Source organism: Calonectris borealis, chromosome 4 (genome assembly GCF_964195595.1).
Source record: "Calonectris borealis chromosome 4, bCalBor7.hap1.2, whole genome shotgun sequence".
In the NCBI taxonomy this organism is placed as follows: Eukaryota; Metazoa; Chordata; class Aves; order Procellariiformes; family Procellariidae; genus Calonectris; species Calonectris borealis.
In genome coordinates, this window is record NC_134315.1 from 16,479,533 (window position 1) to 16,502,118 (window position 22,586).

The 22,586-nt window shown below is 36.6% G+C and overlaps 1 protein-coding gene across 8 annotated transcripts in view; it reads right to left on the bottom strand.

Moving 5' to 3' along the window:
- BOD1L1 (biorientation of chromosomes in cell division 1 like 1) overlaps window positions 1-22,586 on the bottom strand; it is a 38,093-nt gene that overhangs the window by 7,835 nt on the left and 7,672 nt on the right. Inside the window, exons 7-21 of one of the 8 annotated variants that reach the window (XM_075148785.1) lie at window positions 22,404-22,527; window positions 21,880-22,024; window positions 21,128-21,203; window positions 14,103-20,214; window positions 11,935-12,002; window positions 10,669-10,738; window positions 8,194-8,223; window positions 8,027-8,074; window positions 6,992-7,075; window positions 5,807-5,886; window positions 5,059-5,143; window positions 3,967-4,040; window positions 2,542-2,617; window positions 2,427-2,461; window positions 470-515 (exon numbers count right to left, since the gene is read on the bottom strand). In XM_075148785.1, coding sequence (XP_075004886.1) covers window positions 470-515; window positions 2,427-2,461; window positions 2,542-2,617; window positions 3,967-4,040; window positions 5,059-5,143; window positions 5,807-5,886; window positions 6,992-7,075; window positions 8,027-8,074; window positions 8,194-8,223; window positions 10,669-10,738; window positions 11,935-12,002; window positions 14,103-20,214; window positions 21,128-21,203; window positions 21,880-22,024; window positions 22,404-22,527 — 7,153 coding nt within the window. Of the gene's footprint in view, window positions 1-469; window positions 516-2,426; window positions 2,462-2,541; window positions 2,618-3,966; window positions 4,041-5,058; window positions 5,144-5,800; window positions 5,887-6,991; window positions 7,080-8,026; window positions 8,075-8,189; window positions 8,229-10,668; window positions 10,739-11,934; window positions 12,003-14,102; window positions 20,215-21,127; window positions 21,204-21,879; window positions 22,025-22,403; window positions 22,528-22,586 lie in introns of those variants that run through there. The other 7 variants (XM_075148787.1, XM_075148786.1, XM_075148788.1 and 4 more) reach the window with 7 other exon arrangements.

Here is a 22,586-nt window from a genome sequence, read left to right on the forward strand (position 1 = left end):
CTAAGCTCTTTAGACACATATCCACAGATAATCCAATTAACTGAACAAAATTTGAAATTTTAAAACAGTTAATGTAATAAGTGTGATTGATAGCTGCTGTATGAAAGAAAATAAGCAGAAATGGAAAACAGTCACTAAGAACCAGTTTGATGGGGTACCTACCTGCCTCTGAAGCTCTGCCATGTGCCTATCCACACAAACAAATTATTTGGTATATTCTGCAATGCATTATTCAGCACTTAACAGTGCTGCTGCATCTTTGAAACAAGTTCTTACCAAGCTGCTCTTTTTTCAAATTAAAAACTCACTAGGAATTAGGGACAAGTCTTCACTGTTCTGTTTACTCAGATGTTTTCACACATTGATAACACTGACTGCCAGAGATTGATGTTTAAGAAGGACCCATGTGATTTTCTCGAAAACCCTCTTCTATTTCTTCTATTTGTCAAAGCAGATATCACTTGCTTACCTGTTTGAGGCGTTTTTCCTCTACTCGCAAAGATAGGGAACTGCAGCTGAAATAAAAAAAAAAAGTGTTTTTTTCAATTTAAAGGAAATCATAAAAACCCAGGATTGTATTACATAAACACAGAAACTTGCTCCCATTCATAGTAGAACATATCTGCAAATCTAGAAAACATGAACATTCTAATGAGCATACAGAAATTTTGTACTGAGTTTCTTAATAGTAGCACGCATTTTTCCACTTATGATAAAAATTTGAAACGAGTCATATTGGCCCATAAACAAAAGAAACCATAGCAGTTTCAGTAACCTAATTGAAACTCAAGTCATTGCAATAAAAGACACAAAGTTAAAAGCAGTTTCAAATACATTTCCAAAAACTTAATTATCAGCAATACAAAAAAAGTTTAGCGCAGTCACTTTATGTAATCATACAGAGATTTGCGGAATCACCAGAATTTTGCATTTACTCAGAATGCAGAAAGAGCTACGTATAATTACATAATCTCCTATGATGACTGTCCAAAAAATCCAGTTGCTTTCATTACTGAACGACTACACAAGGATGTCTACCCTTCCTTTGAACATGTTCTCAAAGCAGCCTACGGGAAACTGTCGTGCATCAACATGTCATCTCACCTTACAGAACCATTATCTCGGAGGGCAGATATCGCTCCTCCTGGAGCCAGCCTGTAACTGACTGACACACCAATCAGTCATCACTAAGAGGTATAAGACCTTTAAAATAGTTGAACTAGAACAAGATGATTCTGTTCCAGAACTGAGGGTGCCAAGGAATATCTATTTCTGAGGGGGGTTTTAAAATTAGTTTTAATTCTTACTTGGAAGAAAAAAAACCCAAACCAAAACAAAAAACCAAACACCAAAACAACCCACCAGTTCAAATTACATTTCATTAAATTAATATTGGGGGGGGGCGGGAAAGCCATTAGGAAAGATTAGGAATTCTGAAACAAAACTCCACCAGACCAGTAGCAGGGACAGGACTCAAAGGGCTGCCTGAAATGCTGCGGGGACAGAACAAGCAGGGACGAGAACTCCTGCTATCTATAGCCTAGGTAAATTCCCAAGACTTCTGACACCCATGCCAGCTGGCACCTCAGCCTTGCCTCTGCAAGCAGGCAGAAAACATGAGTTTCAATACAACTTCATTTTTAAAATCACCTCTTTTGTATGCAATAACGTTGATTCTGATATACAGGAATTCCCAAGAAAGGAGCCTTCCACCAGAATAAACCCAACTAGTCATACTCCAAAATGTGCCTCATCCATTACCACCCTGTGCTGTAATCAAACCGGATTGCAGAAACACTCCCAACAGAACACTTTCTTAGCAGCGAATGTACTTCATGGGGGTTAAGAAATTAAGATATTGCTGAGCTTTAAAAGACAGAGGTATGTTTCACGAGCTCTTAAGTTACTAAGCAGCATGTCTCTATCTTTTGAATGAACCGTACACATTGTGATATAGATAATACAACTGCATTACACGATACTTTATTTTACAGATATTAAGAGTTACTATGAGCTATTATTATGATAGGTTCAGTAGACGAAAAAAAAAAATCAAGTTTTCTAAACAGTAATCCTTGATCTTCAGGCCAAAATTACTCTCAGCACAAATTAAGACACGTGTGCACACAATCAGAATTTCACCCTGCATACAAGTATATTGCTAGTCAGTGTAACACACAGATTTGCATTAAGTATGTTGTACTAAGTTTGATCCTGTTATTTATTGTGTTCCAACTTAATGGTATATTTTGCTTACAAAGTTCAGTTATATTAGGAGATACTATTAATAGTTTTTCTTTGCTTAGACTGAACTCAATTACCAAGTTTTCCATAAGATGTTTCTGAAATACTGTTAACTGTTAAACAGATAAAAGGCTCTTGAATTACTGTGTTTAAATGCACCCAAACAAAATAAAGGCACTTACATTCCCAGTGCTCATATCAGCTTTTGACTCCCCACCTGAGGGAAGAAATATGAATTCAGAACTTGAATGTCACTATTTTCCTTGTTTTTCCACACACGTATTATGAACTACTTACCACCAGGCTGTACAGCTTCAAGAGGGTATTTACGAGGCCTTCCCCTTTTCCGTTTCACTATTACAGGCTGATTTTCCTATTAGAAGTAAAGGACAAAAATATTTTAGTTACTGCAATTGACATTTAGCATTCGAGCAATATAATACAAAGATGGCTGCTAACTTCATAATGTGTTAGTGGCAGAAGTAGTGCTCGTCAGTTTAAAAATACAGATGAGGCAGGTTTCATAGGAAGAGACACTGCCTGTTATGAAATCCATTGATACAGCTGAAAGGAAACAAGACAACTCCCAGTTATACAAAATTCTCTGTGGCTGGCCTCAGGCACAAAGCATGCCTGCGAACACAGTGCATTCTGCCTCCTTCCCCCAACAACTCTATCACCTGGTCTCACAAGTGCTGCTGGCTTACCCTATATATCCCACCACATCTTTTCAGTCTTACGAGAACTCCAAACTTTGTATCTTTTCCCAAGGCCCCATAGCACAGGCTACATCTTATAACAGCTGAGCAAGGGCTATTAAAGAGTCAACATCCTAGTTATCCCAATATACAGATTGGTGATGTTCTGTATGTAACAGGGCCTTTAGGAAAAAAGGCCCCTTACTTTGAAGTTTAAGCTTTGAAAGACAACTTTAAATAATGGATATGGTCAGATGTTCACATCACAAAGATCCCCAATCTCAGATCACAAAATCCCCAATAATAACCTTCTTTCCTTGTAAATAGGAGAAAGTCTAAGTGCCTCATTCAGCATTTACTGAAGTCTAGTGATGTCTCCCCCGCAATGGATCTTAGTGACTCAAGCCTTGAGTGAACAAACGTAACAATTTATTCTTTAAATTTTTTTTCCACTTCCAAATTAGAGGCAAAAAAAGCAAATGACAAAATGTAATGTCTTTATGACAACTGTCCATTTCTAGGGACCAGCAACAATTTAAATCCCTAGGGTTCAGACATTTGTTTACAAACACCATTGTAGTATATTACAAGTATATGCCTAAGAGATAACATAAAGAGTTTTAAAATTGTTGAGCCGTTATATTTTTGTAAAGCCAAGTCATATTTGCTAGTGACTAAACTGTCCACATATCAATTACAAGGGTTTCAGAAAACATGATTTCTATACAATAGAACTCTACAGAATTGCTTTCCATACAATTTATAAGTACTATTAAATGTAGGAAAAGAGTTACTTCTACTTCAATAATCAGACACCAATGTCTTATAGTCTGTGTGTTTATACTTTCTGACACAGAACTACATGACTCTTTGGTTCTTCACAGTACCAAACATAAATTTTCACAGCTACTTCTGTGTTGGTGAAGTCAAAGTTTTAATATTGCTGTCAACAAAATACAAAGTACTTATTTTTCAGTGTGAACCTGCATTATCTCAGTCAGTTAACATGAATAAGACCACTCACCTCTGGAGAATTTTCATTTGATTCTAGACCATGCTTTTCCTTTTCAGACATTTCCTGTTCGATGATAAATTCATCTTCACACATACAAAAAAACAAGAAGAGAGAACTGTATACCTTTGTTTTGTAAGACAAAGAAAAAGGTACAAGCTACAACCTCTGCACTAGAAGAATTATTTCATTCTGTAGCCCAAAATTCCCTATAAACACCCATCAGAAATTAACACTATTTGCCTTGTAGCAACCATTTATTGGTCTGCCAGAATGCTTCCCTAACACTACATGAGTTAGACAGGTCTTCTAATTTAAGGTAAAAAACGAAAGCTCAAAAGTGTGACCCACTGTAAAATGGTAAGATAAATACAAGCCACTATTCCATTTTCTCCCACATTCCATGAAACAGGAAGCTGAGGATACAAGCTCATTGCAGAACACTTTCAGACTTGTCAACATGCTCACTGGAGAGACAAAACTATTAATAGGCCAAACTAACATTAGGGAAGATACTCACACTGTTCACACAAAGACAGACTGAAATTACATCAAGCCAATATTAACACTGTGGACACACCATCTTTTATTATTTATTTTAGTGCAATTAATAAGTCAACTACGACAGTCCAACTTGCACACTCTTTCCTGGTTGGCTTCTCTACAGAAACAAACAGGAACTGATTTTGATGGTGAATGTGTCAGGGTTTTTTTCATGGAAGGATACCTCTTATATGTGGTCAGAGTTAAGAGAAGTTCTTCTTGTCACATACCCCGATCGTGCTGTTTCCCTATCCACCTGTTTATTTGCAATTAGCTTTCCTACCCAAGGTACATACTGAAGCAGTAACGGAGTGGATGGGTGATAGCACAGCAGAAACATCAAATCTGCCCTCACTGTTAAAGGAACTAGGATTAATGCGTTATTTGATAGCAGTAATAGAACAGACAGAACTAGAGAATATATGCAAGCATTTGCTGGGATCAAAGTTGCTGGGATCAAACTGGGATCAAGTTCCTATTTCTCTCAGAATCATTCAAATGAAGAGAAATCAGCATTTCGTATGGGTTCAGAAAATTGCTCAGAATGGGCAGTTTCATTACCTTTTTCTTCCATAGTACTTTTAGGAGGTGTATGCTTTACAGCAATTTCTTTGGATACTTCCACTGTATCACCTGAAATAACTTCCTACATTATTTTCAAACAAAGAAGAGAGAGTCTTACTACAAATCATTGTCAGTTACTTATACTAAAAAAAACCCCACACCCCAATATACGAGTAGTATATTCATCGAGATTTTGTAATGTCTCTTAAAAAACTTTGATGCTGAGAAGCTTCATCAAAATCAATGGGTGAGATAGTCCCAAATATACTGCACGTACTCTTAAAAGGAACATCTGTTTTGTCCTAAATTCCTGTTTTGACTTAGAAGGGATCAGTGCAAACCCAGAACTCAGGTCAAGTCTGATACCCTCTTGCAGATCTCAGATCAGTATGACCATGAAGATGCTGAACTGACTGGACAGTTGGGATCCAGCAATGCTCCATGTGATCCAAAGCTCCTAACTATTGTGCTAATCGGTCCACCACACCTCCAAGGGATTCAGATACTGTGCATAACAACACAGACCCCTGCCTCTTTTTATTTTTTTTAAATTGTCTCCCCCTTGAAAAGTGAATATCATTCTATAGTCAGTTATTTTGTACTCAAGACAATGCAAAAGTAGTTTACAGTTAATAATGAAAATACCTCCCAAAATAAACTGCTATAGAAATAAAAAACTTAGACTTCCATCTTATTTACATTACAACTGCAGAACATTAAAAAAAAAAAATGTTCTTGAAAATACCTTGATGTTATCAGGCTTCATTTTGGAACACTGACTTTGTTCATCATCTTTTCTCACATCCTGAGCAATCAGCTGGTTGTCTGCAAAAACAAGCAATAGCTTACGTGTTAAAAAAGTGCCTTCTACATTTCTCAGATTTTGATGCTACTTTTGTATCAGCTCATCATTAGTGTGATTCAAAAGATTCTGAAAAGCAGCATCTTATTTCCAAAAATATGAACAGAAAGTTATGCTAACCCCTCTTCGAAAAGGGAAGACAAAACAATTATAAAAAAGAATTCCATGTTTCTTGTTATGGGTGAGGTTTTTTTGTTTGTTTGTTTGTTTTTAAAGATAAGCTCAAAATTGAAATTTGACAGGTACCACATCAAGAAATAAAAACATCAACCTTAACTTCAACTCACCCAGAAACAGAGAAAGCAGTTAATGCTATGTGGGACACTATAATGAATACAGCATGGCTTCTAATTACTCACTTCATTAAATCAAAATTCTCAGAAGCAGAATAAAAACTGTTATAAAAAGTGACATCATTAATTATCCTAATTTTTTTTTTAATTGTTCTGATGCTGAAAAGACAAAAGCAGTTGTGGGCGGAGCTTGAATAGATATTACATAGTCAGTCTCATAATTATTATGTCAACAAAACGTTTAACTTATTTCTAAGTTAACTTTATCTAACTTTAACTTAGCAATTTTTATGCCATTAAATGGACTGACTTCCTTCTCACTTTTTGCTTCTAGACAGATAAAGTTTACACTAAAACTTAGCTCTTTCCAATCTAACAGAAGGAAGCATCCAGCCTCACAAAGTCTATTGAATGGCTAGATTTTCCGCTGATGATCAGCTTTCCTCAGCTTTACATTCCTTCCCTGTGTTTTATTTAAAAAGGCTAAAACTAGTAATTATTTTAAAGACTAAACAAAAAAAGCTTGTTTACTTACGATTGAAAAAGCTACTATAATACTCTTCCTTGCAGCATTAAATTTATTACCATATTTTTATTAAAATATATTAAGTGTAATATTAAAAGCTGTTTTGGAAAGAACAACTGCTTTGGAGTTTGGAATTCCCCATATTCCATTCTTCCCTCCAAAATAACCATTTTATGGCCTAATCGCAGTAAAACTTTGTTTTGCACCAGAAAAACTTTACACAAATTCATGTAGTTCTGTATCACTTACGTTTTTCTTGATCTATTGTTCCTGAAGATTTATGTTGTATTCCTCTAGATCTATGTTCTTCAGTTATCTGGGTATCCATGTTTTCTATCTACACATAAAACACAAAGAAAGATAACTCCTTACCTTCTTTTTTCCATAAAGTTTATAAACACAGAAGGGAGAAAGTTTTTCCTACTTTCCTACTTCTCCCTCAAATACAACATGGATTAAAACAGAAAGTATTACAAAAGCAATTTATTCCTAGAGCTCAAGTAATGTTACTACTATAGTAGTAACATGGAGAGTACCATAAAAGAACTTCTGACTCGTAGTATTTTCAGAATTTCTAATTGATAATTTAATGAAAAAAGCCTCAGTTTTAATTAAGTGCCCTACTATGTGCTTTAAAAGCAGTTTATCATGGCAATTCACACAAAATATTTTTGGATTTAAATGGACACTCTCCCACATGCAGAAACAGAAGTAGTATCTCACTAGCACCAGAAATGTGGCCAACCAGCATCACAATACAGTAATAAATAAATTTACTACTCAAGTTTAAGAAACCACAAAAACATCTTTTAGCTTGTCAACTGCGTTAAATGTCTTGTTTCTGCTCCATAAGAAACACTTTACATTTGCAACTTTCCCAGTTATCCCTTTTATACTTATCAGCTCCAAGTTCTTGTGAAATCACAGTAGACTGCATTAAAATAACAGGTTTCTAGTCCTGATCAAAAGCCTCAAGAATAATCCCTGGTTTTGTCCTCTATTCTCAAGGAGGACAATCAAGCTTCTCTTTTCTGCCAGTTAACAACAGTCTTGAAATAGTCATAGACTGTGGAACAACAATACAAGAAGATTTATTTACTGGCAAATTTGAAAGAATAATTAGACATCAACCTACACAGCCGCACAGTCTCAATATACATAGGCTCTGAATACAAAAAAAATAGTATTTTCCTTTAGAGAATATTTAGTGTAAATAGAAGTAAATGCAAGTAAGAAAAAAAAGCAGCACAGACTTAGAGAGTAAATTTTAAAAAACCCAAGAACTTACATGAAAAGTTTCTCTTTCTAAAGCAATATTCTTCTGCAGCAAATCTATTAAAAAATAATTACAAAAATAATCAGAAAAGCTAAGCAAGAGCGAAGTATCATAGTATCCTCTACTTCACCTCTCTGAAAGGATTCCAGAGTACCTGAAACTATATAAAACTTACTTTCAACGTTGGAAATAAGAGGCATCCAATCTTCTCTTTAACAATATTCGAACAAAAAAAAAAAAAGAAAAAAAAAGCATATGGATTTCTAAAGCATAGGATAACTGAGAATCATTTTATGGCTAAAATACAGGCAATCATGGGGTTGTCATCTTTGAAATATATGGTAACTTTGACATTTCAAATATAGTTCTAGCATTTGAATGAATCAGAATTTTATCCATCACAACCCTAGATGCTGGATCATGGGATGAAGTAAAACGCGATGAAAACTATGCTGTAACATTATGCTTCCAGAGAACTAAAGTCTGCATAATTGTAGTAGTGAGACCTATAGCTGATACAGTGCACATAAGGAAATTGTCCCATTGCTAGACTCTACTGTACTCTAACTCTGATCAAGTGGAGCCTTAGCCTTCCATATCACAAAAATGTGGAAAATAATTATGAATTATGGGAGCTGATGACTGCCCTGCACTTTTGAAAAAATTTTGTAACTTTCAAAGCCATTTCATATGGAAACATAAAGAGAATCATAAAGAAGCTGCTCCATTGAGCATTCTACAAAACCCTTAAAAGTCTGATTCATAAAGGCACTGAATTAATATTTTAATTAAAAAAAAAGCTGCTAAAACATTCCAAGCAGTTTTCCTTTCAGCTACAGTAAGATTATAAACCTATGATCCAATAAATCCACTCTATTCTACACACAATTTTATATAATTTGTCGCTCGTTTCTTAAATCTACATGTTTTAGCAACAATTTTTCCACAGCTATACTGTTTAGTTGCACAACATCTTTCAGTTTTTAAAGCAGTGTCAAATGAAGAGCTAGATCCTACCCACTCAAACAGCAATGAGTTGTTTACATTCCAAGGAATCTTGGACTACTAAACTACTGTGTCTGCTGTTCATACTCATGACAGGACACACATCTGTCTTTTAAACAACTTCCTTTTACGTACGTTGAGCTATATATGCATGTATAGATATATATAAAGAGAGATTATTGTGTGGTGGGGGAGAAAAAGAAAAAACTCTCTACGAAGAGCTACAAAGCATTATTCTTCAGTGCACGTCATACCAACATGATTTACACAACAAACGGATTTTTGTTAAACATTTTACATGGAACAAGATTATCACAGCTAGTTCAATCTGCACATTTTAAATTTTAAGTACTGTCTGTCTGGGTGACTGAGTGATGTGAAGTGCTACAGTTTTTCAGGCACTTCAAAGAAACCTCACAGTATAGAAAAACTGGTTGAAGTTTTGGATCTGCTGTCCTGAAGACAACATTCTTCTAACCCATTCTCAGGGTTTACATCTTCTTTCTTGTGAGCTGAGCAGGTCTCTTATCACTTAGACGAATATACAACACAACTAAACCAGGTATGTGAATTTGACCTACCCCAAGAATAAAAAGGAATCCAAAGTTTTATATCAATGCTCATATCTCACCTTACTCCTATTTTTGTTTTCTATTTGGTAAATGGTTATTTTGGTAGGCATGTTTAAAAATTTAGAAGTGAGCTTAACAGTGTGTCCTTTCATAGCATTTAGACTTTCAGCTGCAACTTTCCATAAGAGGAAATGGATCTTTAACTTCTTTGGACTGTATATACAGCAGTATTGCTGGTACCTCTTGGAATTCACTTTAGTTTTGCTTGTTACTCCATTAACTGAGGATTAACTCTCATCTGGTGGTGTTGTAAACATCTTTGTAATGCATCTGGAGCACAAAATCCATCAACAAAGTAGGGGTTTGTTTCTGCTTTAATAGGAAAGCCAAACAATTGCAACACATTTTAAAAAATGTGGGTTTAGGAAACAGGGATTTTTTTTTTTGTCCTATTGAAGATTAATTTAATACATGGAAAAAGGAATTACTGAGGACAGATACAAGTTGACTAATTGAGATTTCTAGTTAGGTGATTACCTAACTTATAAGTGCTCTTCAAATTTCAGTGGATGGCCAAAAATATTTTAATCTTCTGGAGAGCAAGAAAGGGGGGCGGGGGGGGGGAAAATCTTTCTGTAAAGTTTCTGTGACTTAAGTCATCTAGTGCTTACTCTTGTCATACCCTCCCAGGGTCTGTCACAACACCCAAAACAAGGATGTTCTAAGTTTATAAGGAAGAAAGCCATTCTTTGGGGAAGTTTCTGTATCTTTCCTGGACAAACGTTTTTCTGTATTTATCGATTTAAAATAGAATGTTAGCAGTCTACTTCTTTAAATTCGAAATGCTTTCCACCTTTCTTTCAGCATATCATATTGGAAGAAAAGGCTGACCCTCCTTCCTTCCCACAAACCAAATGCAAAGCCACATGAGCTCCCAGAAACATTTCAAGAAGATTTCTGCAGGCTTTGCTTCAATCCCTCTACACATAGTATATATCAAATCTACAACCCTCCCATCATAAGTAATAGTCAAATCAATATGAAAAATGAGTTGCTATCAGTATAAAAATCACCTTTCTGGAACTCTTTAGTATGAAGATCCACATATCCCTCTGCACTTCTTGGACTTTCAGGCTGTTGTGGCTAAACACAAAATCAAAAGAAACAAAAATATTGCAGACATCCACAACAAGTATGTCTCACTCCCCTCCCTCATGTCATGATGAACATTGTCTTATCATGATCAATAAGAAAGCTTTTGAAGACTTTTATAAAGACAGCAGTACAAATATTAATAAGGAACACCGGCAGAGCTAAGACACATCACTGTTGAACACAGCGCCTAACCTTGACTTTAGAGTTAATACTGGTACCAGAAATTAGTTTAAAAAAAGGAGATCTCAAGAGAAATCTCAGAAAGTCAAGGTGCAACGCCTATTCTAAGGTGAGTTCCAAATACAAGCAATATTCTAGAAACGTTCACAAATACAGAAAAATATGTATCTGCAATGTATAACAAGGTACAGTGAACTCTTTTCAACTCATGTGTTTTTGGTTTTTTTTTTGTTGTTTGTTTGTTTGTGCAGATCCACCCTTTCATTGATGCTTGGGAGTCTCTGAACCATGTTCTCCCTCAAAGTGCTTATTACCAGAGTTTGGCAAGATGTGAATACATGGATCCAGTCCTGCATCTGAATGAAGAATTAACCCATCTGGAAACCTGTGGATCACAGCACAGACACACAAACAGAGAGGCTCAACTTTGGTCTTACACATGCTATAGGTGACCATGAGCTCCAATACCCTGGATTATCCAGGATGCCCTACTCTTCTGTTAGAGCAGGTAACGGGCTGTAGTTATCACAGTACAGAACGGCAGCAGATGTTCCTCAAACACATACAGAATGGGCGAGTCTGAAGACTGGCAAGAAAGTGATACAAGAAATGAGCAGCATCTATGTTTACTATTTCAAAGCACTAAACTAACAATTGCCAACTGTAAGAGCTAAGGTATGTATGACTATTTCACAAATACTATCACAAGCAACATGCATACAGTATGAACAATTCTAAAAAAAGCAAACTCAGATGTCATGGTCACAGAAGGAGCACGGCTGAGGGAGGGAATTGGTTCTACCACAGAATAACATGGACAGCCCACAATTTAAATGCCAGCTGCTCAGAAAAGTACAGCTGAATAATCTGAAAAATGACCCTTCAAAAGTTTTGAAGTTCAAATGCCATTTTTGCTGTACAAAAATCAAAAAGTATATTAAGAAATGCTAGCAAGATGTATACAAGAAACAGTATAGTAAAAATTTTCAAAATAACATAAATACCTTGTCAGTTCTCAAGTTACTTTCAAATTCTAGTTCTTCTGCCAACTTTGGTAAAGCTGCATTATTGCCTAATGAAATACAAATACGTTAAAATTGTTACATTACATTATGCTGTATTTATCTCACGCTACAGTAGGATGCTATTTCTCAGTACCACCTCATGAACGCAGCACATGAATTTAATCCCTTCCTGTAGGCAACAGAAACAATATCAAGTCTGTCTGCAGCAAACCAGCTCAAAAAAACGCAACTTGGCATCTGCCAACACAAGAACTTCTGTGTGTTCCTTAAATACAAAAGGATTGGAAAATATGGGCTATCAGGATTTACCAAAGCTTATTTATGAATTCTGACTTCAGCTTTTTTTCTTGCTTTTCCTTTAAAAAAAACACCAACAGATTTTCACACCAAATTCCAAACAGCAAATTAGCTCTGTATTAATGAATGCAGAGCCAAGAGTTAATACTAAGGATAATATTTTTCTTTAAATGACAATTAGATCTAAATCCATAAACTCTAGAACCATAACCTCTGAAATGATCCAATTTCCACAGAGACTGAAAGCTCAGTAGCTCCTGTTAGTGTCAATGTAATTTCAGAAAATCTTAAAACCCCATGCATTTCATTCCCCATGGGAACAGCTGTATGCTTATAACATCTGAAAAACTGGCCATGCAGACAGCATCTTCATATGACTTCTACAGCCTTTTTGGACACCTATTTCAGAAGCCTGTTTATACAGCTTTTCCTGAACAAAAAGAAATAGTTATAACATGGTAATTCATCAGTGATGCATGTGAAGTGATCAAATTGTGGTTGCGGTCCACAGAATAAGACTACCACTACCACTGTACTTACCGGCGACATCAATGGACAGACAACAAGGATTGAGCAAAGCCCCAAGACAGAAATACCTTAGTGTAGCAGTTTTCATGGCTCATGTTGTCTATTGTATAAATACTGAATAACATTTTTCAAGTTTACTAGATCGGCATCTTTTCTTGACAAATTCCTAACATCCCAAAATCTGCAGAATGAGCTTTCTCACCCCAAATATCAATAAAACTAGAGAAAAAAGCCAATCTTTGAGAAACTGGACCTAAACTCACATTATAAAATGTTTTTCGAAATAATAGCAAAGACAGACATTAGAAAGAAAATGTTTTAAAAGTAGCACTTAATCGGTATCATTCCACTTCCTTTGGTATAAAGAAAGATAAGCAGATTTCTCTACTATTCTTCTACAGTTTAATTTCTCCAAAATTTATAACGAAGTCATAATCTTGACTTCATTACAGCATCTACAGAATTTATTAATCTTCATAAACTTGGTGCTTCAACTACTCCCGAGGGTCAAAGAGGAGAAAGGCTGAAAATAGCAGGATGTTCATTACATGGTATTTTAGGAACTAGCAAGCATGCAAGTTCATTTCAAATATTAGCTTCCAGAAAAATGGATCTGGAAATAAAATATGATATGCTTAATGTCATATACTATCACAACTTAAGTTTTCTATTTAAAATAGACACGTACCATCATTGCTCACTTAAAATACTAATTTATTTAGGATGACTGTCTGATTACTTTGTAACACAAAGGAGGACCATTTCAACTGTATTCACAACACAAACTTTAGCGTAAGAGAGTGAATCTGAATATGACCATTAAATAACCATCCAGAGAAAATCTGCAGTTATAATTAAGGATGGCCACTCTTAACCTTCAAGATTACTAAGAAGTTACCTTTTTAGAATGTCTAAATGAAATGCATCCTCCTTCCTATAAAAGCATTTTTGAATTTCAAAACACGTTACTAACAACACCCATCTGTAGCTCCATGATAATTACCCCTTGCAAACCACTTCATATATTAGCTTACAATTTTGTCAATGTATTTTAATAACTTTTTTGCACTCTAATAACATTTAATTCTTTACCAACATACCTCAGATAATTGTGTTCAGTCACTCCTATACTCTCAGAATCACATGCTTATTTAAATATTTGTCACCAATTCTTAAATATATTATTAATAGTTATTTTGCAACCAACAAAGAAGTCAGGTATATTTGAACAGTGAAAGTTATTTCTAACTGTAATCATGGTAAAATGCATCTATTTATGACAGCTTATAAACTGAAGAGTTAAAGAAAAAAGAAATCCTCACCTGAATTAAAGGTTGTGTTACTTTTTTGAAAAGTAACTTCAATTCCAATATCATCTATTTTGACCAATTTCGTTTTGTTATCACTGCCGTTTAGCTCTTCTACATGCAACACAGGGAAGTCACTTTTTTCCCCTAATTCTGCTTCTATTGTCACTTCACCATGGTTGGTATTTATAGTCACTTCATTTGCAGAAACTAAGGAAACAGCCTGTGCCCTAGGCAGGGGAGTCCTTACTTCAGAAAAGTCACTTTCTAAAAGCAAATTTGAGTTAAATTTATAGTTTACGTTCCTCAGAGTTTCGCTCTCTGCCGCTGCTTCTGCAGTAACACAAGAGAGTTCTGATGTAACATCCTCATGCAAAACATCTTCAGCTTGCTCATCATCCTCACTTGCCTCTGAGGAAGGACTTGGACTCACAGCAGTCTCTGTACTAATCTCCACACAAAGGGCTTCGTCTACACTCATGAGGTTTACTGAATTTTCATCTGTTTCTGTGATTTCACTGTCTACTGTGGTCTGAGATGCTGCTGACTCTCCCCTCACACCACTCTCATGGGTGTCGTTCTCTCTACCAATGACAAGCAAAGAATTACCGCTTTTTTCTGGGCCTGTAGTCGATAGGATGCATTCAATCTGGTTACCAGTATTAAAAATTTCCTCACTTTTGTCTTTTACTTCTGTACTCTCAGCAGCAAGTTGACTTTCTTCTATGACTGTAAAGGTGAAGAGACTATCACATTCTTCCATTGTGCTCAGAGTGATCACTGCCCCCTCCTCCTTATCTCCTAGACTTGAAGCAGCGTGTTGATCTTCACTGTTGGTGGCAACCCTCAGCACAGGAGCTCCACATTCTCCCACAAAAATCACAGAACCTTTGCTTTTTGCATCTGCATTGAAAGCAGCTAGTCCAAACTGTTCATCTACAGTTGCAGTGGTCTCCACAATCTTACATTCCTCTGATGTATTTGCAGAGATGATGGCATCTTCGTCTCCTTCTGCTACAATGAGCTGACTTTCAGCTTGTGGTGCTGCACTGATCAGGACTATCTCACATTCTTCTGTCATGCTTGTAGTGATCATAGCAGCTTCGTATCTTCCTTCTGTTTCTGAAGCAGTGAGTTTGTTTTCATCTTGCACAGCTACACTAGACATAGGAGCTTCAAAACATTCTGCTGTACTTGTAGAGATCATTACCGTTTCATTTTTTGACTCTGTTTCTGACACATGTTGAATCGCCTCTTCTGTGACTTCACCTGACATTAGGATTACTTGTTCTTCCACAACACTTGTGGAAATCATAGCACATTCATCTTTTTCTTCCTTACCACTAGCAGTTGGATGACTTTCATCATCATCGTTATCATCTCCTCCAGCACTGGATTCACTGGGCATGGGAACTTCATATATTTCCATATCTATAGAAACCATAGCATTCTCATTTATTTCTTCTGTTTTCACAGAGGGGAGCTGACCATCATATTCAATAGCCGCACTTGACATAGGAGCCTCAAATTCTTCCACAATACTGGTGGAAATCATAGTGCACTCATCTTTCTCCTGCTTACTGCTAAAAGTATGCACACACTCTTTAAACTCTGTAGCTGTACTGGGCATAGGCACCTCTGTGTCTTCAGCATCTATTAAGATCATAGAGCTTTCCCCGCTTTCATTTGCTCTTGCAACAGCAAGTGGACCTTCCTCAGCATCCATGCCTGAATGTAAGGGAGCATCACTTTCTTCCACTGTACTGGTAGAGATGATATCACCTTTTACTTTTTCTTCTCTGTCAGCAGGAATAAGAGAATTCTTATCTTCGGTTGGAACTGCACTACTTATAGAGGCATCAAGTTCTCTGCTGCCAAAGGCAGTCATGGCATTCTCATGTTCGTCTTCAGCGCCAGACTGACTCTTATCTTGCACTGCCATAGCACTAGTCATGGGACCCTCACATTCCTCGGCATCTAAGGGAATCAATGTACCTTCATGCTTTCCTACATGCACAGTCAAGGCACCCTCATCTGCAGCACTTGCACTAGTTACACTGCTTTCAACAATCCCTTTAGCATTTTTGCAGTTTGTGCCACAATTAGCTTCTTCCTCTGCACTCATCATGCTGTCAACAGTAAGCTTATTTATATTTGCGCCAGCCACTCCTGACTCAGCTTCCATTTGTTCAGCAACTATGCAGATAATGGAACTTTCACCTTCTTCCGCACCTATACAAATTAGTGCATTTTCACTTTCCATTCCTGTACAAGTAGAAGCATGCTCATTTTCTTCATTTCCTCTTCCTGTACTGGTCACAATGCCCTCACCTTCTTCATCCTCTTCTTTTGAGCCTGTACTAGTCACAAAACCTTCATCATCACACAGACCTACACTGACCATAGTGATGTTGGCTTCTTCCTTTGCCCTTGTACTGTCCATTAGACTTTCACATTTTTCAGCTTCTAAACAAACTGCAAACCCCTCATTGCTGTCTTCTAGCCCCGTGCAGACTACTGAAATTTCAGCATCATCTTCTGGAGTTATGCCTGTGCTGGTCACTGCGCTTTCACCATTTACAGTATCCTCAGATTTGTCACCACTAGTTCCAGTTGTGGCACTGTTGTTTGTGACCATTGCAATACATGCACCAGTTACAGTGCTTTCTCCTTGGGCATCTGTACCAGTCACTGAGCAGATAATGAAGTTATGACCTCTTTCTTCTGCACCTGTGCAAGTCACAGTACCTTCATGTTCTTTTACTTGGCCAGCTCTCACACTGCCCCTAAATTCACCTGAACTGTCTCCACTTGTCGACCCTTCACCTGTTTCTGTCCCTGCACTAGTTACGGCACCATCGCTCTCCGCTTCACCTAAGCAGGATACAGAATTTTCAAATTTGCCTGTATCTACACAAGTTGAGGTCTTTCGCTTTTCTTCAGAGCCTGCACTAGTCACAGCATCATCTTTTTCTTCTGCCCCAGCACTATTCACACTGTCTTCAGTTTCTACTCCACTTGCATTGACTGAATCCTTACCACTTTCTTCTGCATCAACCATGGTACAGTCACCATTTTCTTCTCCTTCTGTACTTGTTAGGAAACTTTCACTTTCTGCTAATCCTTCAGTGACAACACTGCCACCACCTTCTTCAGCTGCTGCAACAGTACACTCACCAATATCTGCTCCTGTGATGAAACTGCTGCCCTCACTACTTTTTATCCATATGCCTGTTGTGAAACCTTCATCAGCTTCTATGCTTGTGCAGATTACGGTCACCTCGCTTTCTTCTTCTGAGCAAGTGGTTGTAGCATCACTGTCCTTTTCCAAATGTGATGCACCCTCAGCTCTTTCTTCTCCTGTACTAGTGGCGATTACAGTGCTCTCAGTGATCTTTTCTGTGCTAGTTCCTATCACAGTGGCCGAAGTTGTTTGTAGGCTGCTGTACAACAAACTAAGTTTACTACTTCCTGCACTGGTACCTACTGCATTGCTTTCATTTTTATCTTCCATGCCAATCACACCCTTCCCTTCTTGCCCACTGGCTGTAACAGAGCCTTTGACTGTTTCCTCAGGAACTCGTTCAGGCACGAACACAGAGGAAGATTGTATCATATCATCAACATCATGCACTTCGTTCTTTTCCACGTTATCCATCATTGTGCTTCTTTCTCCCTTTGTGGAAGGATCTGTATTCAAGCACTCTTTTTCTTTTCTTTTTAGAAGTTCTTTTGTTGTTACATCTCCACACTCTTCAGTTATGTCAGTCATCAAGTTTTCCTCTTTTATTTTCAACTCACTTCCCTGAGTGCTTTCTAACTTCTCTGCTTCACCATAATCTTCTTGACTAGGTAACTCAGCTGTACTGTCTTCCATTGCCTGTTCATCAGTCTGGGGCACCTTGTTATCTTTCTCTATACTGTTTATCATAGTGGTGTTGTCACCATCGTCTTTCACGACAGAACTCAGCACTGCACTATCTTGTTGTTCCATGTATACAACCTGTGCTGCATCATTCTTCAAAACGAAAGTATCTTCAAATAAAGAAGTCCCACCTGAATTATGGCATTCTTTAGACATACTACCCAAGGAATCTGTAAACTCCGAGATATCCACATCCATGGACTTCGCATCACTAGCATCTTCTCTGGAAGAATTAATTGCTAAAGGAACATCATCTGAATTAGAATTTATCACAGTTTTTAAGTTCTTTGCTCTTCTGCTATCTTCTGAAGCTTGATCCTTACTGGGAACATTCAGTAAGATTCTACCACTTGTTTCATACACAATGCTCATTTTATAAGCCCCTTGTTTATTGGGTCCTTGATCCATGGAAGCTTGTTTGGACAGAGTGTCTGAGGCACCAACTTGTTTATTAGGGATACCTTCTTGTTTAACAGTTTTTTCAGCTGCAGGCAGAAACTGCAATTCACAAGTCTCAGGATCTGCCAAGCTGTGTTTTAATTCCTTATTTGAAATAGAGAGAGATATTTCTTCTTTTGCTGTATACTCGGCATCTATGGCTTCCTGTACTTTTGTTTGTTTCAAATCAAGTTCCATCAGCTCTTCCTCATGACCAGAATGCAAGTCATCATTATTCATACTTGGCTTTTGAGGGGCTGCAGCATGGCTGCTTTCAGTTGTGCTAGCTGATTGCTTTTCCTCTCCAAGTAAATCTTGGTTTGATGTACTGCCTTTTTTATTTTCACAGGATATCCTCTTACTTTGTTTTTTATCCATTGCCACTGTGATGCTCAATACTTTTTCATGACCACTATCCATTTCTTTAATATCTTTATCATCCAATTTGATACCCTCTTCCTTCTTCTTTATTTCCTTGTTGCCGTGCTTTAAGTTTCTGCTTTTGTGACCTTCAGCAGAGAACCTTCTTTCTAGTTTGGAATTGCTTAAATCTTTATCACCTCTATATTTCTCTTTTACAGATCCTCTTTCTCCAGAATGTAACTTAGCTTTGTGACTAAAGTCTTTTTGTGATCCCTGAGTTGATTGTGTGCCGCTTACAAGCTCAAACTCAGCACTACCCTCCTCAAAACCTTTGTCTTCATTCTTGCATTTGTGTTGCTTATCTGAATCATTCTCTTCCATGCTCTTATCTTTGTCTAGTTTCTGACCAGTCTCTTGTTTTGTTAAATTTTCATGTAATTCTGTTTCAGATGCTTTGAATTGTTTACTATGACTCTTTGACTTAGACTTTAACAAAATCTTGTCTTCTACAAGGCTCTTAGATCTTCGTCTATCTTTATGAACACCATCTTCTTGTTTCAAATTACATTCAGAGTTAGTCGATTCTATTTCATGTTTATCTTCCGAGTAGCTTTCGCTCCTTCTGTGTGATGCAGAAGCAAGTTGTTTTGAGGCACTTAGGGAATCCTTTTGTGGCCTAGAATCACTCAGGGACCTTTTGGACTTGTATTCTGCTCTTGATTTTTCATTTGAGAGATGTCTATCTTTTTTATTTTCCTTACGCAGCAATTCTTCAGCTTTTAAGGTTGATTCAGAAATATTTTTTCCATCTTTTCCTGTTACCGATATTTTCCGTTCACTTCGGTGTTTACTTTTTCTTTCAAATCTGTCATCTGAGGAAACCTTTATTTGTTGATTATGTTTCTGACCACCATCCTCTCCTTTCAAACTTCTCTCGAATGAATGGAGTTCAACATCTTCACTTGATTTGTGAATACCGTCTCCTTTATATTTGTGCTTTAATGAAAGTTTATCTTCTAAAGCAGTTCTTTCCTTTTCATTTTTATCTCTGTAAGACTTGGCTTCTTTTTTGGCAACGTTTCTCATATGTTGAATTTCTGTGTCACTATCTTTTTTGGGGTGTTTTTCATTTTTAAATAAGGATTTCTGCTTCTGTAGTTCTTCAGTATTGACTTCTGCTCTATCCAGTTGTCTTTTTGGATCCCTTGTTTCACTGTCCTGCTGAGCTCCTTCAGCCTGAAGAGAGGTGGAGGTTTTTCTTTTATGTTCTTTTTCTGCTTTAGAATCACTTTTGCTTTCCTCAGTTGAATGCACCGATTCTGAAAGTCTCCTAAGCTGTTTAGAGATTTCACTTTTCCCATGATTATGCTTCAATTCTTTGGAAGAATTTTTTTCACAAGTCTGCAAAAGAAAGTTTTTGTATATATAAGCAAATGTTACACAGTTCCTTCACTACGTGACCGAACAGAATTGTTAAGGGCAAACTCTCCATAAAAACAGTACATCAGAGAATACACTTAACATTGTAATAAAAATTCACCTAAATTATAGTCAGTAAGAAAATTAAACTTGCCATTTTCATTTCAACTATCTGCCATTGTGGGAAGATCCAAAGAAACAGAAGTTAATCTTAAGCAGTCTGTTTGAATGTGAGTATCTTTTCTCTATAAAGTGCTTTTTCTTTCTAAAATGATTTAAATGGATTTTAAATGGACAATCACAATTTCAAGTACTCCATAAGTTACTTTAAACGGCCATTATGCTGCCTGTATTAAAAAAAAAAAAACACACCACAACAAAAAAACAAACAACAAACAACCCCAAAACCCACAAAAGAGAAATCTAGGCTTCCATTTGAACTTCCAACTATCACTTTTTTTTTGTTAATAATGTTGTTGGTAAAAGCTCTCACCATAAAAATTCTCTTTCCTGTAGTGTTTGGACTACATTCAGTTTTCCTTTAACTTCCCAGTGAGAAGTTCAAATAGATCAAGCTCCTCAAGTCTTTGCATATAAGACACACTTTGCTCTTTTTAAAAACTCAACATGCTTCATAGAATAGGGCTTAAACTGTATCTCGCGTTCTACTACAACATGCATCAGCACCGAATACATAGACTATATTCTAGCAGCTACTGGAATTCAGAAAACATTACTACAGTAATGTCAGGTCACTAACACAACTGAAAGAACTAGCAGGAAAAAACTAATTCGTAAGAACGAATGTAATATTATGCAGTTTGGTATGAACATATGAACAAGTACTACTACAATTAAAAAGGAAGATCATAAGGTTTATATTTGAGACACATACCTCATTTGTCTTTTGCATTTCTTTAGAATCTTCTTCAGATGGCTCATATTTCTTTTTGCAGCCATCTTCAGCATGCCTGAAACAGGTATTTTGACAATTAAAAAAACAAGAAAACAATTGGTATCAGCCTAACATTATTTGTAACCTTTCTGCTTTTAAAGCTGAAGGAGAGAGGGACATGCACACTAAAAATACTGAAATAGAACATGATCACACAACTTTTGACTAGCCAACTTGTCCAAGCTTTTTTCTCTTAGAAAATTATCTGTACCAACTTCAAAGATAGCCTCTGGACATCAGTGCTTTAAAGCAGAGAATATTACTACGACAATATTAGTACTACTGTTGTCTCTGTAAAATGGGCAAGATCTCCTTGCCCCATACATACCTGTATGTAGACAGATATATACATGTGTACATACCTATGTAAAACATTAAAGACCAAGCCAAGCTGACTGACATATTAGATGCACAAACATCTAACAGCTCTCTGTTCTCATGCCTTTATTACCATTCTGTGTGTGAAAAGCCACACAAAGGCTGCTACTGCAGTCTGAGCTGCAATATATTTAAGCAGCTATAATTTGATTTTCTGCCCAAACTTCATGCTTTTTAGTAACAAAATTATGTGAATATTTTAAAAGGAAATTGTTAAAATGGGTAAGGCTAACTGCAAAGTTGAAGAGAACCTTTTCAATCTGCAAAAATGGATATTCAAAAACTTAATTCTTTTTGAGCAAATACATGAATACCTTGAATCTCTTTTTCTTTTTCTGCTCAAGGCTACTTTTTTTTCTAAAAATTTCTGTTCTTTAAGCACATCCTTAATGCTGGTACCAGTAGCTTTTGACTCAAGACTTCTTGATGAAAGTTCTTCTAAGTTCAAGCTGCTTTTTCCTAAAATACACAAATGATGAAATACATAAGTATGTCATTATATTACCGTTTCAGCCCTAAACGTGACTGAAAGCAGTACAGAGAGTACTAATGTGTAGCAGAGAATACTAGTGTATATCGGTATTCATTGCGTTTAAACAATTTAATGACACATGAAAGGATACATGAAAAAGTGAAGATATGGAATTTTGTATTAATAAGTTGCATTATACATTTTTCTGTTACATCACTGTTGAAATGTTGGGGTTTTAAGGGAAATGATTAGAGACCTATGCCTAGAGACCAACCTATTACCAATATTATAAGCTGAGTATTTTTTTCCAGAGAGAGCGAGCAAGCAAGAACAAGGTGGCGGGGGCTAACGTCATACTTCTCATACCTTTAGCATTTTGATTTCCGGTTTTTAGGGATTTTGTTTTTTCTGCAGCCTTCTGTTTACGTTTTTCTTCAAGTCTCTCTCTGTTAATTTGCCTTCTTAGGAGTCTCTCTTCTTTTTCTTTGGCCTGGAGATACAAAAACAAGAAAAACAATTAAGTTATCATTAGGTCAAAGAGTATTCTTT